At 39.5% G+C, this 24,394-nt stretch overlaps 1 protein-coding gene and 1 pseudogene across 1 annotated transcript; one reads left to right on the top strand and one right to left on the bottom strand.

The window, feature by feature from the left end:
- The first annotated feature begins 116 nt into the window (after window positions 1-116).
- Window positions 117-21,099, top strand: CENPL (centromere protein L). The gene is made up of 5 exons (XM_040263969.1): window positions 117-638; window positions 9,033-9,209; window positions 14,938-15,189; window positions 18,548-19,090; window positions 20,437-21,099. Exons 2-5 carry the CDS (start codon window positions 9,036-9,038, stop codon window positions 20,506-20,508), a joined length of 1,041 nt encoding a protein of 346 aa, XP_040119903.1. The 5' UTR covers window positions 117-638; window positions 9,033-9,035; the 3' UTR covers window positions 20,509-21,099.
- On the bottom strand, window positions 12,458-13,064 carry LOC120880406 (annotated as a pseudogene).
- Window positions 21,100-24,394: the final 3,295 nt, after the last annotated feature.

The following is a 24,394-nucleotide window of genomic DNA, read 5'->3' on the forward strand; positions in this document are numbered from 1 at the left end:
AAAGGGAGGAAAATGAAGACAGTGAGAGTAGGGAAGTAGACGGTAACGGTTAGGTCGTTCCCATGCCCTCAGTTAAAATGGAGACCATAGTTGCTTCATTAGCTTCACAGACCAGGAATCGGCGCCGCGGAGACGTCCTGCGTCCGGCCGCAGAGCGAGTCGGGAAACGATTTTAAACGGACGAGGTGGTGAACGCCAATTTGCCGCTTCTCAAAGGCGGGATTTCCGAGCTGGCGTTGGCCTCTGAGGGCTCAAGTGGAGAGGGGCGAGGTGGAACACACTGTCCCTTGCCCTTTCCCTCCGCGGGTTGAAGCAGACTCCTTATGAGCGAGGTTCGCGGAGCTGGTGGTTGAGGCAGCGGATATATCCCTTCCGGCCTGAAGTGCCAAGCTGGGCTGGCGTCTTTGGGAGCGGAGGTCTTCTTGCTGGGCTCGTTTGCGTCCGTCTTGAAGCGTCTTGTGGTGGATGGAGCTTGAAGGAATTTGGGAGGGCCAGGGGTTCCTCTGGACTTTCTCTTTGCTGTCATTTTGGCGGCTTTTTTACTTCGAGGATTTTCAGTTTCGATGGAGTTTTGGATCCCGGCTTGAAGAATGATTCGTGAAGGGAATGGGTGACAGCGTCATCACGGCATTTTATTGGTAAGATACTTTGTTATTGCTTCAGCCGTAGCAGTAAACTTTGTGTTTTGCCCTGTCGTGTGGTCGTTACCTTTACAATACTTGGCTGCTCAAGTGCGTTTCACAGGACCTGCTTAGCTCTGGTCTAAGCATTTGTTGCAGGCTAAAGCCAATTCTGACTCCGCGTTGAAACTGTTTCTTTGACTTGCTTTTGTTATTATAATACATAGTGGCCTGCCTCAGAATTCTGCACCTCTGCCTGACTGTTATTAAAGTGCATTGGTTTAGAACCCTGCCCGCGTGTAGATGACAGGAAGGAAGAAATTAACACATCCTCTGCCTAAGGCTTGTTCTTCTAGGAGATACTTTCTAGATTAATGGCCTTTTTACTTTGTTTCCTCACCTCCTCCCTTCTCTGATGTATAAAAGAACTGGCATCTAGTGCCAGATAAGATGGTCATTTTGAGATGTTAGTCTACCATCTTCTTGGTCAACTGGCTTTCCGAATAAAGTCATAAAATAAATAAAGAAAATTTATTTTCTTTATTGGAAAATAATTGGCTTCCCTGAACACCTCATCTCTGAATCATTGACGTGTCTTGTGGTGAGCAGAGCGAGCTTGGATTTGGTAATACATCGGTGTTGGGGCGATTGGGCTTCTGTGTTGGTTGCAAGGTACAAAGGTGATTTAAGTAAGGGTCCATTTCTTCACAGACTTAACCACAGGAAAAACAAGGCCTTTCTTCACCTGCTTCTCCTACCAATTACACATGCATAAAACATTTTGCGTCCAACCTTAGAGGGCTGTTAGATTTTGGAAAGATCGTTTGTCTGTGGATCTTGGGGTAAGAACTAAAGCAGGAAAGAGTGAACCCGAATAGGGTCAGATACTATGATCAGATAAGGTAGTGCTTTGAAGCCCACACAGAAAGAGTTCTGACTCCATTTATTTAGATGTGTGGGAATTGCTATGGGATCTCAAGCAAGGTAATGACAAGGTAAGAGGGGTGTTTATGGAAAAACTAGTCTTGGGTTGGGGAAAGGGGCTTGGGTTGGAAATAAGTGGCTAAAATGAAGGTGATTTGACAGGGCTAATAAATATATTTTTAAGGGATATATCAGAATTTGATGGTAATTTGGATGTAAAACTTGAGTGAAGAGTAGAAGATGACTAAGGTGTATTTTAATGGGCAGGGAGAAAAATGAGAAGGAAGAGTTGGAATTGTTACCAAGAAACAGGGTAGTTGGAGAGGAAAGATTGGTCGTGGAATAATGTTTAGCTTTGAACTTAATGAGTTTGAGGACACAGAAGTTCAGTGTTTTATAGGAAATTGGAAATGCAAGTGCAGAAGTATGGGACTAGAGGAGTCGTATATTGAATGAATGTTTCCTTATGGAGAACAGGTGATTTCAGAGTTCGGGGAGACACCAGCTGTTGCAACTGGAGGAAGCAAAGGAGTCAGCAAATGAATCAGAAGAAACTAAAACAAGGAGGAGAAATAGTTGAGTGTTTGAAAAGAACAAGATAGCAGAAAGTTTACAGGAAAAAGGATGAGCAAACTTGATGACCCAAAAATTGTCCATGATTTTCACAGAAACTGTTGACAGTCTTCAAAGGGCAGTGGTAATCTTCAAATTGCAGTCTTTATAGTGATAGATACATAAGAGATTGCTAAAGATATCTAGTAAAATATTTATTAGTAAATGGAGGCAAAAGTTGTATACCACATTTCCAGGAAATTGGTCTCAAAAGGAATGAGATGAATAGGTTTTAAACAAAAAATTTTTAGTGTTAGGAATAGAATATGCTCAGCAGTGGAAGAAAAGTATCCTGTGGAGTAGAGATAAGAGATGATAGAGGTTTGAAATAAACATGGAAGATTGTGCCTAAGGGGGATGTGAAGGACTATGGAGATTGAGAATCAGTTGATGGATTGACTTTAGAAAGCAAGTGAAAGGACCTGTTAGGACAGTAAAATATTGAATCAAGATATATTTTTAACCTCTTTAATTATGAGGCAGGGCAAAAATACTCATTGTTGAGTATGGAGTGAGAAAATAAAATAGATATAAATCATTTTCTGATCTTTAATGCATGGATTGGGCTATTTCACATTACTGTAGTATTAAATGCTTAAGGGAAATGTTTTCTCAAAACCAATCCTTTAAGCTAGTAGTCTTTCTCTCACTTTTATTGTTGTTCAGTTGCTAAGTTGTGTCTGACTCTGCCATCCCGTGGACTACAGCATGCCAGGCTCCTCTGCCCTTCACTGTCTCCTGGAGTTTGCTCAGATTCATGTCGATTGTGTCAGTGATGCTATCTAACCATCTCATCTTCTGCTACCCCCTTCTCTTTTAGCCTTCAATCTTTCCCAGCATTGGGGTCTTTTCCATTGAGTTGGCTCTTTGCATCAGGTGGCCAAAATATTGGAGCTTCAGTTTCAGTATCAGTTCTTCCAGTGAATATTCAGGGTTGATTTGCTTTAGGGTTGACCCTTTTGATCTCCCTGCAGTCCAAGGCACTCTCAAAGTCTTCTCCAGCACCACAGTTTGAAAACCAATTCTTTGGCACTCAGCCTTCTTTATGGTCCAGCTCTCACATCCGTACATTACTACTGAAAACAGCTTTCACTAAACGGACTTTTGTTGGCCAGGTGATGTCTCTGCTTTTTAATACACTGTCTACGTTTATTTCACTTTGTCTAAAGAGCAAGTGTCTTTTAATTTCATGTTTGTAGTCACCGTCCGCAGTGGTTTTGGAGTCCAAGAAATCTGTCACTGCTTTCACTTTTTACCTTTCTATTTGCCATGTATTGATGGGACTAGATACCATGATCTTAGTTTTTTGAATGTTGAATTTTAAGCCAGCTTTTTTCACTCTGCTCTTTCACCCTCATTAAGAGAATTTTTAGTTCCCTTTCACTTTTTGCCATTAGAGTGGTATCTGCATATCTGAGATCGTTGATATTTCTCCAGGTAATCTTGATTCCAGCTTGGTATTCACCCAACCTCGCATTTCCTATGATGTACTCTGCATAAAATTTAAATAAGCAGGGTGACAATATACAGCCTTGTTGTACTCCTTTCTCAATTTTGAACCTGTCCTTTGTTCCATGTCTTGTTCTGATTGTTGCTTCTTGACCCACATACAGGTTTTTCAGGAGACAGGTAAGGTGGGCTCGTGTTCCCATCTTTTTAAGAATTTTCCACAGTTTGTTGTGATCCACGCAAAGGCTTTAGCGTAGTCAGTGATAACAGAAGTAGATGTTTTTCTGAAATTCCCTTGCTTTTTCTGTGATCCAGTGAATGTTGGCAACTTGAACTCTTGTTCCTCTGCCTTCATGTACTGTTGAAACTTAGCTCGAAGGATTTTGACATCATCTTACTAGCATGTGACATGAGTGGAATTGTACGGTAGTTTGAACATTCCTTGGCATTGCCCTTCTTTAGGATTAGAATGGAAACTGACCTTTTCCAGTCCCGTGGCCACTGCTGAGTTTTCCAAATTTGCTGACATATTGAGTGCAGCACTGTAAAAGCATCATTTTTAAGGATTTGAAATAGCTCAGCTGGAATTCCATCACCTCCTCTAGCTTTGTTTGTAGTAATGCTTCCTAGAGCTTCCTAAGGCCCACATGACTTCACACTCCAGGATGTCAGGCTCAAGGTGAGTTAACACACCATTGTGGTTATGCGGGATCATTAAGACCTTTTCTGTATAGTTCTTCTGTGTTTTCTTGGCCACCACCTCTTAATCTTTTCTGCTTCTGTTAGGTCCTTGCTGTTTCTGTCCTTTATCATGCCCATCCTTATGTGAAATGTTCCCTTGGTATCTCCAGTTTTCTCTCACCTAGATAGACTAATTTTTTTTGGAATTTATAGCATTTCTCTTTTAAGAGGAGTCAAATTTAGTCAGGCTTATTTTGTTTTGAAATTGATGCCTGCTGAAAAGTGGCATGAAACAAGGAGGTAAGAGCACCTACTCTGGTGTTAAGACTGTCTGCATTTAAATTCTGGCTTTTGCATCTTTAACTGCATGACTGTGGCAAGTTACTTGATTTCTTTGTCTTTCCATCTGTCAGCTGAGAATATAACCACTCACCTCATAGGGTTGTTAAAGGGTTTAGAAAAGTACCTGGCACATGAAAATACTCAATAAATGTTAGCAATTATTCCAAATAACAAATTTGAAAAAGAAAACATTCTCTGTAAGTGATACTGATTGAAATTCCTTTTTGAATAGAAAAGTCTGTGAATTTAAAGCTAGACTGCTTTACAGTAGCTGCTATTTAAATTGTATGGTATATGATCTTGCTCGGGGCATTATCTGAGCTTTGAGAACTAGGTATTTAATTTATGTATGGAGTTTTGTGCAAGATAATAGAGTGTGTCATACTTTGACCTGATGAAATTTAAATATAGTAATAAAAACTATTGTGAAAAAAAAATTTTAAAGGGTAACCATGCTAATTGTAGTTTAGTTGCTAAGAGTCCAACTCTTGTGGCCCCATGGACTATAGGACACCAGGCTCTGTGGGATTATCCAGGCAAGAATATTGGAGTAGGGTGCCGTTCCCTCCTTCATGGGATTTTCCTGACCTTCATCTCTTGCATTAGTAGGTGGATTCTTTACCACTAGCCACCGGGGAAGCACAACTGTGCCAGTACTTGGGAATAATTTTTATAACTTTTAAATCATCAGTTCAGTTCAGTCGCTCAGTCGTGTCCGACTCTTGGCTACCCCATGAATTGCAGCACGCCAGGCCTCCCTGTCCATCACCAACTCCCGGGGTTCACTCAGACTCATGTCCATCGAGTTGGTGATGCAATCCAGCCATCTCATCCTCTGTCGTCCCCTTCTCCTCCTGTCCCCAATCCCTCCCAGCATCAGAGGCTTTTCCAGTGAGTCAACTCTTCGCATGAGGTGGCCAAAGTATTGGAGTCTCAGCTTTAGCATCGTTCCTTCCAAAGAAATCCCAGGGCTGATCTCCTTCAGAATGGACTGGTTGGATCTCCTTGCAGTCCAAGGGACTCTCAAGAGTCTTCTCCAACACCACAGTTCAAAAGCATCAATTCTTCAGCGCTCAGCTTTCTTCACAGTCCAACTCTCATATCCATATGTGACCACTGGAAAAACGATAACCTTGACTAGACGGACCTTTGTTGGCAAAGTAATGTCTCTGCTTTTGAATATGCTCTCTAGGTTGGTCATAACTTTTCTTCCAAGGAGTAAGCGAGTGTCTTTTAATTTCATGGCTGCAATCACCATCTGCAGTGATTTTAGAGCAGATAAATAAAGTAAAGTCTGACACTGTTTCCACTGTTTCCCCATCTATTTGCCATGAAGTGATGGGACCAGATGCCATGATCTTCATTTTCTGAATGTTGAGCTTTAAGCCAACATTTTCACTCTCCTCTTTCACTTTCATCAAGAGGCTCTTTAGTTCTTCTTCACTTTCTGCCAGAGGGTAGTATCATCTGCAGATCCGAGGTTATTGATATTTCTCCCAGCAATCTTGATTCCAGCTTGTGCTTCATCCAGCCCAGTGTTTCTCATGATGTACTCTGCAAAGAAGTTAAATAAGCAGGGTGACAATATACAGCCTTGACGTACTCCTTTTCCTATTTGAAACCAGTCTGTTGTTCCATGTCCAGTTCTAACTGTTGCTTCCTGACCTGCATACAGGTTTCTCAATACGCAGGTCAGGTGGTCTGGTTTTCCCATCTCTTGAAGAATTTTCCACAGTTTATTGTGATCCACACAGTGAAAGGCTTTGGCATAGTCAATAAAGCAGAAATAGATGTTTTTCTGGAACTCTCTTGCTTTTTCCATGATCCAGCGGATGTTGGCAATTTGATCTCTAGTTCCTCTGCCTTTTCTAAAACCAGCTTGAACATCTGGAAGTTCACGGTTCATGTATTGCTGAAGCCTAGCTTGGAGAATTTTGAGCATTACTTTACTAGTGTGTGAGATGAGTGCAGTTGTGCAGTAGGTTGAGCAGTCTTTGGCATTGCCTTTCTTTGGGATTGGAATGAAAACTGACCCTTTCCGATCCTGTGGCCCCTGCTGAGTTTTCCAAATTTGCTGGCATATTGAGTGCAGCACTTTCAGAGCATCATCTTTCAGGATTTGAAACAGCTCCACTGGAATTCCATCACCTCCACTAGCTTTGTTCGTAGTGATGCTTTCTAAGGGCCACTTGACTTCACATTCCAGGATGTCTGACTCTAGGTGAGTGATCACACCATTGTGATTATCTTGGTCATGAAGATCTTTTTTGTACAGTTCTTCTGTGTATTCTTGCCACCTCTTCTTAATATCTTCTGTTTCTGTTAGGTCCATACTATTTCTGTCCTTTATCGAGCCCATCTTTGCATGAAATGTTCCCTTCGTATCTCTAATTTTCTTGAAGAGATCTCTAGTCTTTCCCATTCTGTTGTTTTCCTCTATTTCTTTGCATTGATGGCTGAGGAAGGCTTTCTTATCTCTCCTTGCTATTCTTTGGAACTCTGCATTCAGATGCTTGTATCTTTCCTTTTCTCCTTTGCTTTTTGCTTCTCTTCTTTTCATAGCTATTTGTAAGGCCTTCCCAGACAGCCATTTTGCTTTTTTGAATTCCTTTTCCATGGGGATGGTCTTGATCCCTGTCTGCTGTACAATGTCACGAACCTCTATCCATAGTTCATCAGGCATTCTATCTATCAGATCTCGTCCCTTAAATCTATTTCTCCCTTTCACTGTATAATCATAAGGAATTTGCTTTAGGTCATACCTGAATGGTCTAGTGGTTTTCCCGACTTTCTTCAATTTCAGTCTGAATTTGGCAATAAGGAGTTCATGATCTGAGCCACAGTCAGCCCCGGTCTTGTTTTTGCTGACTGTATAGAGCTTCTCCACCTTTGGCTGCAAAGAATATAATCAATCTGATTTCGGTGTTGACCATCTGGTGATGTCCATGTGTAGACTCTTCTCTTGTGTTTTAAATCATAACTCCTTTCAATTTCAGGGTTCTGTGAAATACTTCTGTTCAATTAAACCAATATTTCTTTAACAAAGAGTATTCAGCATTATAGTAGGGTAATTATACAAGAGATATATAAAGAGCACAGTTTCAAAGTAGTTTAGTCTTACCAGGAAAAGAGGAAATACACACCAAAAAAAAAATACAAGGAAGTATGAATTTGGGCCAAAATTAGTGGTATAGACTAGGTGATCAAAGAGAGCTATATCAGCTGGTTTAGTCCTTAAGTTCTGTCTGACTCACTGAGACCCCAAGGACTGTAGCCCACCAGGCTTCTCTGTCCATGGGATTTCCCAGGAAAGAGTACTGGAATGGGTTGCCATTTCCTTGTCCAGAGGGTCTTCCTGATCCAGGGATCGAACCTGTGTCTCCTGCCTTGGCAAATGGATTCTTGACCACTGTGCCACTGGGGATGGGCTGGTGTATTATTAATCTCCAAAGACTTTGTAGAATATTCTTGAGGGATTTTGTTAGAGTCATCTAGAGGGCTTTGGGGCTTTTTCAAAATATTTACCCCTGAGACCTCATTCTATACACACAGGTACACTGCTTCCAGGAATGAGCCACTGATACAGACACAGACAGAAGTGTGTAACATAGGTTTTCTGGGGGAGGTGGGGAATGGTTAATAAAACCATGCTGTTTGAGAGGAGATTAAATTCAAACATAGTCTTAATGGAGAGATGGAATGGGAAAAGAACACTTGAGATAGGGAATATAGTTGATAGGGAGACACATGAAGATGAGAATGTGTTTATGTCTAGGAGAAGGGTAAGAACAAGCTGAATTATGAAATAAAGAGGACCCAGCAGAAGAGAATTTATCTCACCACTGTAAAGTGTTTGTACAGGTGACTAATAATAAAGTGTCATTTCTTTTTGTTTGTTCTGTTTTTGTTTTTCATTATTTTGAAAGTGCCATTTCTGAAAAATGGATTGCCCTCAGATATGGAATGCTTGGTTGTGGTAATAAGACCTGGTTAAGGAAGTAGCTTTGGGAAAGATTGGGGAAACTGAGGAAGAAAAAACGCAAAAGAATATGCTTAATGACTGTATGTTTAAAAGTAGAAGTGAGAGACTACTTAAACAAATTTAAATTAACTTAGCAAGTTGACAGGAATTTTACAATGGATCAGGTAGCTTTTAGAAGGAGAATGGAAGGAGTTGGATTTAGTTTTGAACATACTGTGTTTGAGGTATCAGTAAGATGTTCATGAAGATAGCCTGTTAGCCAATGAGAAATACAAGATTTGGTTAAAAAGCAAAAACTTGAGGCAGAGAGAGGGAGGGAGAGAGAAAGAATTCCTTTACAGTAGGGAGAAGAATCAGTGAAACTACAAGCAGGAATTAACTTTTTAGTGTTTGGAATTCTGGTTTTATTTCTTTTTATGCAGACCATGGATTCTTATGATGCACCGGAATTGACTCCTAGACAAGATGCTTCCTCAAGGCTTAAAGATTTCTTTATAGGTGCCACCCCTCTGCAGAAACGATTAGAATCAGTCAGGAAGCAGACTTCATTTATCCCAACTCCACCGCGAAGGAAAATTCCCCAGGGCTCACAACTGCAGGTATGTTCTTTGTGTTCCTTGGTGTTACCAGTAACTGAGAATGTCTGTGAACAAACATTTAAATTTTTGTTACTATTTATTATACATATATATTATAAATATTTGTTACTAAAAGATACTTTTAGTATCTTCTTACTCCCTCAAGTAATGAATGAGAAATGGTTAAAACAATTATTTGTACTATCAGTGCCATATGTTTTTTTAACTTCCTTTAATTTGGAATGTTTCCACAATATTTCTGTCTTATGACACTGACAGTTTTGAAGAATATGTTTCCTCCTCTTCCTTTTTTAAATAGAATGTCCCTCATTTTGTACTGGAGTAGGTTGCCAGGCCCTCTGCCAGGGGATCTTCCCAGTCCAGGGATGGAACCCAGGTCTCCTGCACTGTAGGTGGATTCTTTACCGTCTGCGCCACCAGGGAAGCAATACAAAAGGAGGAATATTGTATTGGTCTGATGTTTTCTCAAGATTAGACTGAAGTTAGGTATTGCTAAGTGGAATATCATATAGGTGCTGTTGTGTCCTTTTTGGGGGAATAACACGTGATAGCACATAGGTGATATTAATTTTGATCACGCTGTTAGAAAGTGTTGCCCCAAAATTATTGTTTTATTTCCCCTGCAACTAATAAGCAGTCTGTGGGGAGACACTTTAAGATAATACATATATCTGGTGCCTTGTCAAAATTTCACCTTAAACTTAACATCCCTTATCCATTGATGTTTTTTTCCTGATCCTATTTTTAAAAATTATTTAGTTTGTATTTATGTTTTAATTTTTTCAGTCTTATTGGTTTTCTTTTTAAAATTAGTATTTATTGGAGTATAAATTGGAGTGTAAAGTTGCTTTACAACATTGTGTTAGTTTCTGTTGTATAGCAAAGTGAATCAGCTATATATATATATATATATACACATATACACACACACACACATATGTCCCCTCTTTTTTGGATTTCCTTCCCATTAGGTCTCTACAGAGCATTGAGTAGAGTTGCCTAATTCCATCTTTATCATGATGTTTGCAAAATAATGGTTTTCCATCTCTATTTGCTCTGTATTTTCCAGCTAGCTTTTGGTGTTATATTTTAGGCCCTTCTCATTTCTATTCCATTTATTTATCCATTTATCTGTATGGATTCATTAAATATTGTTTATTATTTTAAATTTATTTTATTTTTGTATTGGGATATAATTGCTTTATAATGTTGTTAGTTCCTGCTGTAAAACAAAGTGAATCAGCTATATGTGTGTGTATATATGTATATCTCCACTCCCTCTTGGACCTCTCCCCACCCCATCCCACCCATCTAGGTCACCATGGAGCACTGAGCTGAGCTCCCTGTGCTACACAGTCGGTTCCCACTAGACGTCTCTTTTATACATGCTAGTGCACATATGTCAGTTCCAGTCTCCCAGTTCATCCCAGCTCCCCCTCCCCGCCATGTCCACATGTCCTTTCCCTACATCTGCATCTCTATTCCTGCCCTGCATATAGCATCTGTACCATTTTTCTAGATTCCACTTCAGTTCAGTTCAGTTCAGTTGCTCAGTTGTGTTCAACTCTTTGTGACCCCATGAATCGCAGCATGCCAGGCCTCCCTGTCCATCACCATCTCCCGGAGTTCACTCAGACTCACGTCCATTGAGTCCGTGATGCCATCCAGCCATCTCATCCTGGGTCATCCCCTTCTCCTCCTGCCCCCAATCTCTCCCAGCATCAGAGTCTTTTCCAATAAGTCAGCTCTTCGCATGAGGTGTCCAAAGTACTGGAGCTTCAGCTTTAGCATCATTCCTTCCAAAGAAATCCCCGGGTTGATCTCCTTCAGAATGGACTGGTTGGATCTCCTTGCAGTCCAAGGGACTCTCAAGAGTCTTCTCCAACACCACAGGTCAAACGCATCAATTCTTCGGCACTCAGCCTTCTTCACAGTCCAACTCTCACATCCATACATGACCACAGGAAAAACCATAGCCTTGACTAGGCGGACCTTAGTCGGCAAAGTAATGTCTCTGCTTTTGAATATGCTATCTAGGTTGGTCATAACTTTTCTTCCAAGGAGTAAGCGTCTTTTAATTTCATGGCTGCAGTCACCATCTGCAGTGATTTTGGAGCCCCCCAAAATAAAGTCTGACACTGTTTCTACTGTTTCCCCGTCTATTTCCCATGAAGTGATGGGACCGGATGCCATGATCTTCGTTTTCTGAATGTTGAGCTTTAAGCCAACTTTTTCACTCTCCTCTTTCACTTTCATCAAGAGGCTTTTTAGTTCCTCTTCACTTTCTGCCAGAAGGGTGGTGTCATCTGCATATCTGAGGTTATTGATATCTCTCCTGGCAATCTTTATTCCAGCTTGTGTTTCTTCCAGTCCAGGGTTTCTCATGATGTACTCTGCATAGAAGTTAAATAAGCAGGATGACAATATACAGCGTTGACGTACTCCTTTTCCTATTTGGAACCAGTCTGTTGTTCCATGTCCAGTTCTAACTGTTGCTTCCTGACCTGCATACAGATTTCTCAAGAGGCAGGTCAGGTGGTCTGGTATTCCCATCTCTTTCAGAATTTTCCACAGTTTATTGTGATCCACACAGTGAAAGGCCTTGGCATAGTCAATAAAGCAGAAATAGATGTTCTTCTGGAACTCTCTTGCTTTTTCCATGATCCAGCAGATGTTGGCAATTTGATCTCTGGTTCCTCTGCCTTTTCTAAAACCAGCTTGAACATCAGGGAGTTCACGGTTCACGTATGGCTAAAGTCTGGCTTGAAGCATTTTGAGCATTACTTGACTAGCATGTGAGATGAGTGCAATTGTGTAGTAGTTTGAGCATTCTTTTGCATTGCCTTTCTTTGGAATTGGACATTTGTTAATATATGATATTTTTTTCCCTTCTGATTTACTTCAGTGTGTATGACAGACGCTAGGTCCATCCATGTCTCTACAGATGACTTGATTTCATTCTTTTTTATAGCTGAATAATATTCCATTGCATATATGTACAATATCTTTATTCATTTGTCAGTGGACACTTAGGTTGCTTCCATGTCCTGACTATTGTAAACTGTGCTGCAATGAACATAGAGTCTTTTTGAATTATGTTTTTCTCAGGATATATGCCCAGAAATGGGATTGCTGGGTCATATGGTAGTTCTGTTTTTAGTTTTTATAGAGAATCTCCATACTGTTCTGCATAGTGGTTGTATCAATTTACATTCCCACCAATAGTGCAAGAGGGTTCCCTTTTCTCCACACCCTCTCCAGCATTTATTTATTTATTTATTTTTAACAACTGATTATCAGTTTATTAAAAGTTTGATTTAAGCATCAGCAGTGGTGACTTCCACCTCAAGTCTTGGCTCAGTACTGACAGAAGTGATCTGCTTGACAATCTCACAGGGACTGTGCAGGTCAGTGAGTCACTTTTGGATCCTCACGTGGAATTGATTCCAAGTCTTAGAACCTTCACCACAAGGAGTTTTCCTTGTAGTTATTCTCAGAGTCTCGGTAGGCATCTCAAGAGGTCCTTTCACTTAGAGAGTCTTTTCCTTCACGCCTCTGATCAGGTAGGCACATTCCTTCTCTAGAGACTTCAGGCTGTGACTGGTGAGGGTAATCCTAATCCAGTGAATGGCCACCTCTGGCTCCACAGGAATCTTGCTGGTGCCTTTAAAGGCCGTGGCTGTGATGCGGCTTCCTGACTGACTTGTTTGTCCCCAAGAGCAAACAGTGGTGAATCATGAGCAGGCGCGGGTGGCAAGGCCTCTGCTGCAGTGGCAGCCATGTCTTCCTCAGAGAGTCAGCATGTGAGATTTTTTTGATGACGACTATTCTGACCAGTGTGAGGTGATACCTCATCGTAGTTTTGTTCTGCATTTCTCTAATAATTAGTGATACTGAGCATCTTTGCATGTGTCTTTTGGCTGTCTGTATATCTTCTTTGGAGAAATGTCTATTTAGGTCTTCTGCCCATTTTTGATTGGGTTGTTTTTTATTTTAATATTGAGCTTCATGAACTGTTTGTATATTTTGGAGATTAATCCCATGTCAGTTGCTTTGTTTGAAAATATTTTCTCCTGTTCTGAGGGTTGTCTTTTCGTCTCATTTATGGGTGTCTTTGCTATGCAAAAGCTTTTTAAGTTTAATTAGGTCCCATTTGTTTATTTTTGTTTTTAATTATTCCAGGAGGTGGATCAAAAAAGATCTTGATGTGATTTATGTCAGAGAGTTCTTGCTGTGTTTGCCCCTTTGTGATTGGTCTTACCTTTAGGTCTTTAATCCATTTTGAGTTTATTTTTGTGTATGGTGTTAGGGAGTATTCTGATTTCATTCTTATGAATTCCTGTTTTTTTTTTTTTTAATTCTTCTAATTCCTTACTAAATTATTTTGGTGTTTATATTGTCCCAGATTTGTCTAGTGGCAATATGCTATTTTCATCATTCATTAAAAAACCCTAAACCTTGTATATAACATTCATAATTTATAATTTTATTGAAGTATGAAATAAAGCCCTAGTGAATACAAGTTTGATGGATGCTTCTGAGTCACTTAGCAAGAAGTCTGACCAATCAGTCACCCGCACCTCCCTTATAACTTTGTTTTCTTTTCTCTGTTGTAGGTCTAGGATCTTTTGGGATATGGGAAAATTTTTGCTTCTTTATGAAAACTTGCTTAAAAATTCCTAGTCCTGGTAATGAAAGTGATAGCTTTTAATCAGAAAACAGAGATTGAATATAAATTCAAGAATAGAATGTGTGGTTCAGTGTTTCCTTTTCTCTATGTGATACAAATAATTTTGCCAAATCTTTTTTTGGTTGTACCAAATGGGTTTGTGAGATCGTAGTTCCCTAACCAGAGGTTGAACCTGGGCCCCTGCAGTGAGAGCACCAAGTCCTACCCACTGGACTGCTAGGGAATCTCCCTGCAACCTTTTTTTGCTCCAAATCTTTGGATAGTAATAAGAAAAACATTTTATAACTTTTCAGTCAGGACAAATATTTTTGTCAAGTGGACTACTGTGTTGAAAGTTCTAAAAGAGGTGGAACTGTGAGACTATATCAGGAAGTATGGATTCTATAGAAAACTTCAATTCAGGATAAAACTAGGAGCTTATATGGGGGTGTATGTGAAGACCCTCAACAATGCCCTAGGGCCAATACAAATGAACTATTTTGTTTTTGATGGTACCTGTGATTCCAGAAATATAGACAAGTACATAATGTCAGATAATAAGTGCTGTGGGGGGGGGAAAAACATGTTAAGGAGATACAGAGTGACAAAGTTGGAATGGATGCAGGTGCTGCATTAGATAGGGTGCCCTCTTGAGTGACATTTGGGCAGAGAAAGGAAAGAACCATGTCCTGTAAACACTCTGGGAAGAACATCAAAAAGGGAAGGCACAGCATATGCAAAAGTCTGTTCAAAGATCTTCAAAGAGCCCTACAAACTCAGTTTGACTGGAATGCAAAGATCAGGTATCCAGTAATAGATCTGTATTAAATAGTTAAAATACTATGATTAAGTTCTTAGTTTCCAAATTTTTTAAAAAAATTTATTTATTTATTTATGACTGCACAAGCACAGGGGCTTAGTTGCTCTGTGGCATGTGGAATCTTCCTGGACTGAACTGGTGTCCACTGTATTGCAAGACAGATTCTCAGCCACTGGGCCACCAGGGAAGCCCCTAATGTTTCCTTATTCTCTGACTTCTTTTGTCTTGATTTTTTTTAGGAAGATGTTGATCCTCAAAAGTTTACAGTCCTTCTGCATAAACAATGGACTTTATATAGTTTAACTCCCTTATATAAATTCTCCTATACTAATTTCAAAGAGTACTCTAAACTTCTGACTGCATTTATTGCTGCTGAAAAGAAGAAAGGACTTGCTGTGGAAGTGGGAGACGACTTCGACATCAAAGTGATTTTCTCTACTCTCATGGGAGTGAAAGGAACACAAAGAGATCCTGAAGCATTTCTTGTCCAGGTATATCGTAAAAGGCGTGCTTGCTTCCTAGGAGAAAGGAGTGTGCATTGTTTTGGTTTAGAAATTGTACTATATTCTTACTGTTTTAAAAATTCTCAAGTGTGTGATTTATAACCTATATTATATCTTGTTTGATCAAATTATAGTAATTAGATTTTTCCTTTTACAATATAACCCTGTTTCTTTTAAGAAAAGTTAAATATTTAAGTACAAACAAAGTTAAAAACCACAGGATAACATTTTGGTACACATCTATTTGGCAGTAGACAGTCTGAATAGACCTAGGCCTAGTAAAGAAATGGAGTCAATAATTAATAACCTCCCAAAACAGAAAGCAACAGGTCTGGATGGGTTCACTGGTGAATTCCACCGAACATTTAGAGATGAGGTTATACCAGTTTCCTACAAGCTTTTTCAGAGGCTAGAAGCAGAGGGAATACTTCCTAAGGGAAAGGCCAGTATTACCCTAATACCAAAACTAGGCAAAGACGTTATAAGAAAACTGCAGACTCCATCATGAACCTAGATATGTCTGTTTGGCATTTGTATCTATTAAAATCGTGGTCATATTGTCCCTCTTTTTGCAATATGATTGTGGCTTTTTTTAAAACTAATAATCTGCACTGTAAGTAGTTAACTCATGTCATTTTGAGTAACTAAATGTAAATTTTGCATTTTTGTAAATTTATCTGTATATTTCTATGGTTTTTACTGGGATTAAAATCCTATATGTAGATCTATCATACCAAATTACTCTTAGAAATGTAACATTTTACATTCCTTCCAATATGTAGTGTATACAAGTAGTATGACTATCCTTTGTTTTATTAAGAAACCAGATTTATTTTATTGTTCATGTCTGCTACTTCTGTTTCTGCCGAGTTAACTCATTTTAGTCATTGGTAAGTTCTGAAACAGTTGAAATTTTGTTTGTTCGATAAGGGGTCAGCAAACTATGACCTGAAGCCCAGATAGACCCCACTGCTTGGCTTTGTAAGTTATGTTTTCTTGAAATAGATCCCCTTTCATTTGTTCCCATAGTCTATGGCTGCTTTTGTGTTACAGCAGCAGAGTTGAGAAGTTGCTACAGAGACCATATGGCTTGCAAAGCCTAAAGTATTTACTTTCTATCTGACCCTCTACAGAAAAGGTTTCCTGACCCCTGGTATAGATCATGGTATTGGCAAGGATTTCAGGATTATTGGGATTAGGTTCAGGTGCATATAACAGAAAGTCTAAATAACAGTGAATTAAAAATGATAGAGGTTTAGTTATCTTGCAGAAAAGTATCCAGAGGTAAGCTTTTCAAGGCTGATAAATGCTTCATGAAATTATTAATAATCTAAGCTCCTTCTGTCTTCTCTATCATCCTTGGTGTGTGGCTTCCATGCTTATGGTCTCATTGTAATCTAAATTGGCTCCTGGAGTTCTAAATATTATATATAAGTTCAAGGCAAGGAGGAGGAGGAGGATGGGAAGGGCAGACAGGTTGCCTGCCACTGAGTAAGTTTTGAATGAGACTTGCTGAGAGCCAACAGTAATTTCTCTTTACATCCCAATTGGAAGGGAAACTAGAAATTTTTTTAGTAGGTACTTCGCCAGCCCAAGTGAAATCTCTGTATTATTGTGGAAGGAAAAATAGATACTGGGTAGATATTTAGCAGTCTCTGTCAAGTAAAGCAGTTGATGCCTTAAGAAGTTACATGGTTTGCATGTCATCAGGCAAGCAAATATTCTTGTGAGAAATAGAAATGACCTCTTGAATTCCTAGTGTAGTATCCTAATAGTTTTCAAATTAAATCTATTTCTTGACAGAGTTATAGGACTTTTAGATTATGAAAATGTGATAGACATACTATATCTGAGCTTTAAAAGTATTTGAAAGTCTCTTACAACTTTCTGAACAAGGAGGAGAATGGTCAAAGTAATTGTTTACATGATTGTCTCTAAAGGGATATAATATAGGGCTGTGATCTTCACCTTGTCCTGGTTGAACTTAAATTAAAACTTCTGTAACTATCTGGAAGTTATGTTTGTTATATAAGTTGCAGATTTGACATTTGAGGGGTTAGTCAATCTACTGGAAAATATAATCAAGATCTAGAAGATCTGAATGGATTGGCACAGTGGGTCAAATTGAAAGAGATTAAAATTTTAATAGGTATACGTTTACTGCCTTAGTATAAGTTGTGGGGGTTGGAGGATTTACTTAATAACAATGAAAATGAGTGTGTAGGGCTAATTTATGTAACGTTTTCAACTAAAAACCAGAAAACTACTGCAATCTAAGGTTAGATTAGTAGGAGTATAATATAGGTTAAAGGTGGTAACAGTCCTGTAATCAGATGTTTTTGAAGTAATTATGTTCACTTACAAATGACTCCTGTGCCAAAGGTTTTCAGAGAAGTGTGTCCAAACAGTGTGAGAGCTTGAACATATGTCATAGGAAGAATGGTTGAAGAAACTCGAGATATTGACCTTGGCAGCATATGATAGAGACCATCAAATATTTGCAGGGCTTTTTCTGTGAAGAGAGATTAGATCAGACTTGATCTATATGCATGTAAGGAAAAAAGTAGGACCAGTGGTTGGAAACTGTGGGGTCTAACAGACAAAAGAGCATTTTAAGTGGGTAGACAGAGCTGCCTTAGGAAATAGTGACATCTTTCCTAATGGAATAATTCCATCACATTGGATCTGGTGAACTTTTACTTTACAGTCCCTTCTCAGGTTGAGATTTTTTTTTCGGGATACTATACCTGATTATACCTTATTGATATTCCTTATTTTGCATTTGATTGCACCAAGATCTTGCCATATACCTTGTTAGGACAAGGTATAGGCAGAGTATTAGGAGAAAGGTCAGTTAACTTGAATAAACCCTAATAATGATTAGGGAGACAATTCTTTGTGTGGTTTTTGGCAGGTAAATTAATTCAACTTATCTTCTTATTTTTAAATGTACTATATTAATGTTGAGATGATGTAATTTAGGAGTAAATGTACTTTTGGTTTTTATTTTATTTATTTATTTTTGGCTACATTGCTGCACGAGGATCTTTGTTGCTATGTGAGGGCTTTCTCTAGTTTTGGCGAGTTGGGGTTATTCTCTAGTTGGCAGTGTGAGGGCTTTTCATTTTGTGGCTTCTCTTGTTGCAGAGCATGGGCTCTAGGGCACAGGTCCAGTGGTTGTGGCTAGTGGGATTAGTTGCCCCAAGGCATGCTAAATCTACCCTGGCCAGGGATCCAACCCCTGTCTTGTGCATTGGCAGGTGGATTCTTAACCACTGGACCACCAGTGAAGTCCAGAATAAATGTACTTTTGAATTTAATGAACCTGTTTGATTTTCCTTCATAGATTCTGTCAAAATCTCAATTGCCATCTGAGCACAAAGAAGGGAAAGTGTTGTGGACTGGTTGGTTCTGCTGTGTATTTGGAGACAGTCTTCTGGAGACTGTTTCAGAAGATTTCACCTGTCTACCCTTATTCCTTGCAAATGGTGCAGAGACTAATACAGCTATAATTGGAACCTGGTTTCAGAAAACTTTTGACTGTTACTTCCGTCCCTTAGCAATCAGTTCATTTAATCTTTCCTGGATGGCTGCTATGTGGACTGCATGCAAAATGGACCATTATATGGCCACTACTGAATTTCTTTGGTCTGTACCCTGTAGCCCTCATAGTCTGGACATTTCGTATGCCATACATCCAGAAGATACAAAAGCTTTATGGGACAATGTTCACAAAACACCTGGGGAAGTTACCCAGGAGGAAGTTGACTTGTTCATGGACTGCCTGTATTCACATTTCCATAGGCATTTCAAAATTCACTTATCAGCCACAAGATTGGTTCGTGTTTCAACATCTGTAGCTTCAGCACATACTGATGGAAAAATAAAGGTTAGTTTGAAAAAATCTAGTTATTTTTCCTTATTTTTGCATAGTTTTCAGAATGCATGGCAATTATATTTTCCACATTGAAGAAATACTTTGGAATACTCAGAATTCAATTCCATGAAGTCCTTATATATTTTTAAATTTTACTTCCATATGCTCACATTCTATTAATAAGTATATTTTCAAACTATTTTATATAGTGTGTTCATATCCATCTGTGAATATGAGGGTGGCCCTGTTTTATCTGGACTATTCTAAGAACCTCTCTTAATGATGTAAGACAGTAATTGTGGTTCCTAGGTTCAAATAATGCCAGATGATAGCTAACATTTGTTAAGCACTAACTGTGCCAAGCATTATTAAGCATTTTTATACATATTGTCCTATTTAGTTTTCACAACAACCTGCTTGCATAGGTTGTAAAGAGGAATTGTGGCACAGAGGATAAGTATGCTCCCTAAGGATCACACAGCTAATAAGTGAAGTTGAAATTTAAACCCAGGCATCTTACTCAAAGGCTTATATACTTTAACTGCAACACTGTACTGCCTCTCAGAAGTTTAAAATTAATGTTAACTAAGTTTCTGCCTCTGGTTTGTTTCTACAAAACATTTTTGGTGTTGTGTAGTTAACCTGGGGTATCCTCTAATGCACATTAATGGAGTCTCCTTTATGTACAGTTGGGAAGGTCCCCTGGAGGAGGAAATGGCAACCCACTCCAGTATTTTTGCCTAGAGAATCCCATGGACAGAGGAGCCTGGCGGGCTACAGTCCATGGGGTCGCAAAAAGTTGGACACGACTGCCAGTGTAGGAGACATAAGAGACATGGGTTCAATCTCTAGGTCAGGAAGATCCCCTGGAGGAGGACATGGCAACCCACTCTAGTACTCTTGCCTGGAAAACCCCTGGACAGAGGAACCTGGCAGACTACAGTCCATCGGGTTACAAAGAGTTGGACACGGCTGAAGCGTCTTAGCACGCACGTACATACCTTTGAGAAGGAAGCTGTGAAACTCTAGAAAGCGGAGATAAGATAAGTCCAAGCGGTTCATAGATGCCCTTCCCCTACCCCCCCTTTCTTTAAGCAGGTAGGTAGCTAATCAGTGGAAGCCAGGATAAATAAGAACCTAATTCCTTCTAAGCACCATTGACTAATAGTTGCAAATTTGTTAAAGTCAGGGATCTTTATTAAGTAGTCTGTTTGGCTTAGAATAACAAAAGCTTAAGTTCCTATTCATAGCTTAGCTTATAGATATGGAATTTAAAATAAGTCTGGAATATTTATCAGATATCAAACTATATTATTATAATTAATTGTATTTTAATTTAAATGTCTTTTTTTCCCCAGATTTTGTGTCCTAAATACCTTATTGGAGTGCTGGCCTATTTGACAGAACTGGCAGCTTTTCAAATTGAGTGAGGTCTTATGGGGACTATAAGTTATGGATTAAATACCTTTTTCTCACTGACTGACTGCTTAATTGCCAAACTGAGAAGGGACTACAGGAGAAATGGGCATCTATCCATCTGTTTTCCTCACAGTGCCTTGGAGTTACCCAGATGAAAGCCAAGAAGGATCTAGAAGAACAAAGACGGTGGTAGTGGATGCACCACAGCCAGGTGCCTGTGTAATAGTCATGATCGTCTGGGATTCTAGCCTCTAGACTATGTGGAGTTGTTAATTTGTTGGCCATCTTCCTCACAAATATATGTTTATTATGTCAAACTTTTTAAGATTCAAATCAAATACCTCTAATACTGAATATTTCTGGTTTGCATCTTTAAAACCTTTAATCCCTATTTTTAAGCATTTTAGACTTGCATTCAGAGAGATTTTCTGTCTTCTACAGACATTTTCCTAGCATTGTTTTGCTGTAGACAACAGGCAATCAAAATCCTCTCCAAAGGAAACTAAAGTTGCTGTCCTTTTTAAGCCACTAATATGCTTCTGTTTTTAAACTGTTTAATTCTTATTGCAATGTTGAATTAAATATTCAGTTTTAAAATGAAATCTTGTGTTTGTTTATCAGTGTCTTGATGACAAACCTTTATTTAATGTCACAGGAATGGGAAGTTACAGGCTTTTTCTCTATAAAGGTTATACAATGACTATTGTGGAATCATACAGATCAGAGAGTTGAAAGACAGCTGTGAGTCTCTTTTGAGGGCAGGGATTATTTCATGTAACTTTCATGTCCTTAGTTTTGTTTTAACACAGTGCTTACTAAATATCTGTAGATTAAGTGAATTAATTTTAACCTACTCTCCCATTTTACAGATGACAACTGCAAAATAGTGCAACATAGACTTGCATAAGATGTTAGGTCTAAAACTTCTTTTTACTCACTGAGCAGAGGAACAGTTTGTTTAACTTAAGAAAAAATGTTTTTTAAAATCTTCTCGGAAAGAAAATAACTTTAGTAGGCTGTGATTAAAAAGCAAAGACTAACTTCTGGAATGGGTTATTCTTTCACATATACTAGGAACAGCAGAGGTAGTGAAACAAGCATGGGCTTTGGAGTCAGACGTTCCTTGATTCAACTAATACCAAGCTCCTACTCTGTACTTAGAGTTGTATTGGGTTATAAGAGATTTAGTAGTGAGGATAGAAAAGAGCCCTGGCTTATGGAAATTATATTCAAGGAGAGGAAGGCAAAAAATAAATAATTTCAAGTACAGATAAATGCTGTAAATAAAGCAGTGCAATAAGAAGAGTGACTGGGATGGGGCCTATTTTATATACAGTTGTCAAACAATGTCTCTCTGAGGAGGTGACATTTGAGTTGAGTCGTAAATGATGAGAGAGAACCAGCTGTATGAAGATCTGAGCAAGTGTGTGCTAGACAGGTGAAACTGCAAGAGCAAAGGCCTTGAGAAAGGTAAGAGCTTGGCTTCTTTGAGGAATAAATGAAGTCTGTGTGGCCGGAGCATGGGGAGTATGGGTGGAGTAGCATGAGATGAAACTAAAGAGTGCAGCAGAGATTTACTTAGGCCATGGTGTTGTATCTCCCAATTTTCACCTGGGCATGTGGCTACCCAGTTAAAGATGACATTTTCTAGCTTTTCTCGGGTAGGTATAGTCAAATGACTGAGTTCTCACCTATGGCATAAAAACGCCAGTGTCATATAGATCTTCTAGGAGTTTAGTAAACAGGCATGCACCCCTTGCCCTTTTCTTATTTTTCTTCCAATTTTGGTGTTTGGAATGCATATAATGACTGGTTCTCTAGCTGCCTTTTTAGGTCATTGGTGTGAGTGTCAGGTTCTAGGGATGGCAGAGTATGGCCTGGAAGGAGTTTGTGCCCTGAGGAATTTTTTTGGCTATGCTTGGTCTTGGGCCTTCCCAGATGGCTCAGTGGTAAAGAATCTGCCTGTCAATGCAGGAGACAAGAATTTGATCTCTGGATCCAGAAGATCCCCTGAAGGAGAAAATGGCAACCCACTCCAGTATTCTTGCCTGGTAAATTCCATGTCCAGAGAAGCCTGGCAGGCTGTACTCCATGGGGTTGCAAAGAGTCAGAAATGACTGAGCACACATCTACACACATGCTGAGTCTTGGTGGAGGTCTGTGGGCTCTTCATTGCAGCACACAAACTTTTCTAGTTGTGAGGGCTTCTCTAGTTGTGGCATGTGGGCTTAGTATCCCTGAGCTGTGTAGGGTCTTAGTTTCCCAACCAGGGATCCCAGTCCCCTGCACTGGAAGGCAGATTCTTATCCACTGGACCGCCAGGAAAGTCCCCCTGAGAACTTCTTGAAGTTGAACCCCAGTGCCATTCTTGGATGATCTTTATTCAGACTTATGTATCAGAGATGTAAACTTCTATCTTGTTTAAGCTCTTGTTACTTTGGTTCTCTTGCTCATAGTCCAAACCTAATTCTAAGTGATAGAGGAGGGATCCACATCATTTAAGTTTTTACTGGTACTGTGAAGAAACTGGATTTTATTCTAAATGCATGGAGAGCCAGTGATGTTTTAAGCAGAAGAGTTAATGTGACCCAATTTGTATCTTACAAGATTTTATAAGATATAATGGAGAAAGAGTTGTAGGTACGCAAGAGTGGAAAAGGGAAAAACGTTTGCTAGAAATGGTGCTGCCTCATGGGGAAGTTAGCAATATCTAGCAAAATTATGTGTGATTTACCCTTTGGCTAGCAATCCCACTTGTGGGATTCTGTCCCCAAAATACAGTAGCAAAGATACAAATTGAAGTGGGAATGAGGCTATTTATATTACAACAGTATATGTAATAGCAAAAAAATCCAAATGCTCATCAGAAAGGGGTTTATTGAATAAATTATGATATGTCTGCATAGTGAATTACTACTATATAGTTATAAAAGGATTTGAGGAAGATAGCTAATATGGCCATGGAGTTATCTCTGCTGCTGCCGTGGCTAAGTCGCTTCAGTTATGTCTGACTGTGTGACCCCATAGACGGCAGCCCACCAGGCTCTCCTGTCCCTGGGATTCTCCAGGCCAGAACACTGGAGTAGGTTGCCATTTCCTTTTCCAATGCATGAAAGTGAAAAGTGAAAGTGAAGTTGCTTAGTCGTGTCTGACTCTTAGCGACCCTGTGGACTGCAGCCTACCAGGCTCCTCCGTCCATGAGATTTTCCAGGCAAGAATACTGGAGTTATCTCTAGGATATAGTTACGTGAAAGAACAAGATGAGGACAGAGTATCGTATGCTTTTATGGAAGGAATGGGGTGGGGAATATGAGTATGTGTGTGTATTTCCTTCCATTTTCAGAAACAATGGAAGGATAAACCAAAAACTAGTAAAAGTGATTGCTAGTGGAATGAGGGGAATCAACTGGGTAGAGGGGACAGGAATAAATTTAGAAGTTTTCTGAATATTCCTTGTTTGTAGTTTGGAACCATCTAAGTGTTTTATCACTGCAGATGGTGATTGCAGCCATGAAATTAAAAGACGCTTACTCCTTGGAAGAAAAGTTATGACCAACCTAGATAGCATATTCAAAAGCAGAGACATTACTTTGCTAACAAAGGTCCGTCTAGTCAAGGCTATGGTTTTTCCTGTGGTCAGGTATGGATGTGAGAGTTGGACTGTGAAGAAAGCTGAGCGCCAAAGAATTGATGCTTTTGAACTGTGGTGTTGGAGAAGACTCTTGAGAGTCCCTTGGACCACAAGGAGATCCAACCAGTCCATTCTGAAGGAGATCAGCCCTGGGATTTCTTTGGAAGGAATGATGCTAAAGCTGAAACTCCAGTCCTTTGGCCACCTCATGCGAACAGTTGACTCATTGGAAAAGACTCTGATGCTGGGAGGGATTGGGGGCAGGA

The sequence above is a fragment of the Oryx dammah genome, unplaced genomic scaffold (genome assembly GCF_014754425.2).
Source record: "Oryx dammah isolate SB20612 unplaced genomic scaffold, SCBI_Odam_1.1 HiC_scaffold_21, whole genome shotgun sequence".
NCBI classification, from domain to species: Eukaryota; Metazoa; Chordata; class Mammalia; order Artiodactyla; family Bovidae; genus Oryx; species Oryx dammah.

What these genes read in the sequence shown, in the direction of transcription:
- CENPL (XM_040263969.1), top strand. Translation starts at nt 9,036, where the DNA reads ATGGATTCTTATGATGCACCGGAATTGACTCCTAGACAAGATGCTTCC. An exon ending in CCCAGGGCTCACAACTGCAG is followed by an intron (nt 9,210 to 14,937) that starts GTATGTTCTTTG and finishes GATTTTTTTTAG; the next exon opens with GAAGATGTTGATCCTCAAAA. An exon ending in CTGAAGCATTTCTTGTCCAG is followed by an intron (nt 15,190 to 18,547) that starts GTATATCGTAAA and finishes TTTCCTTCATAG; the next exon opens with ATTCTGTCAAAATCTCAATT.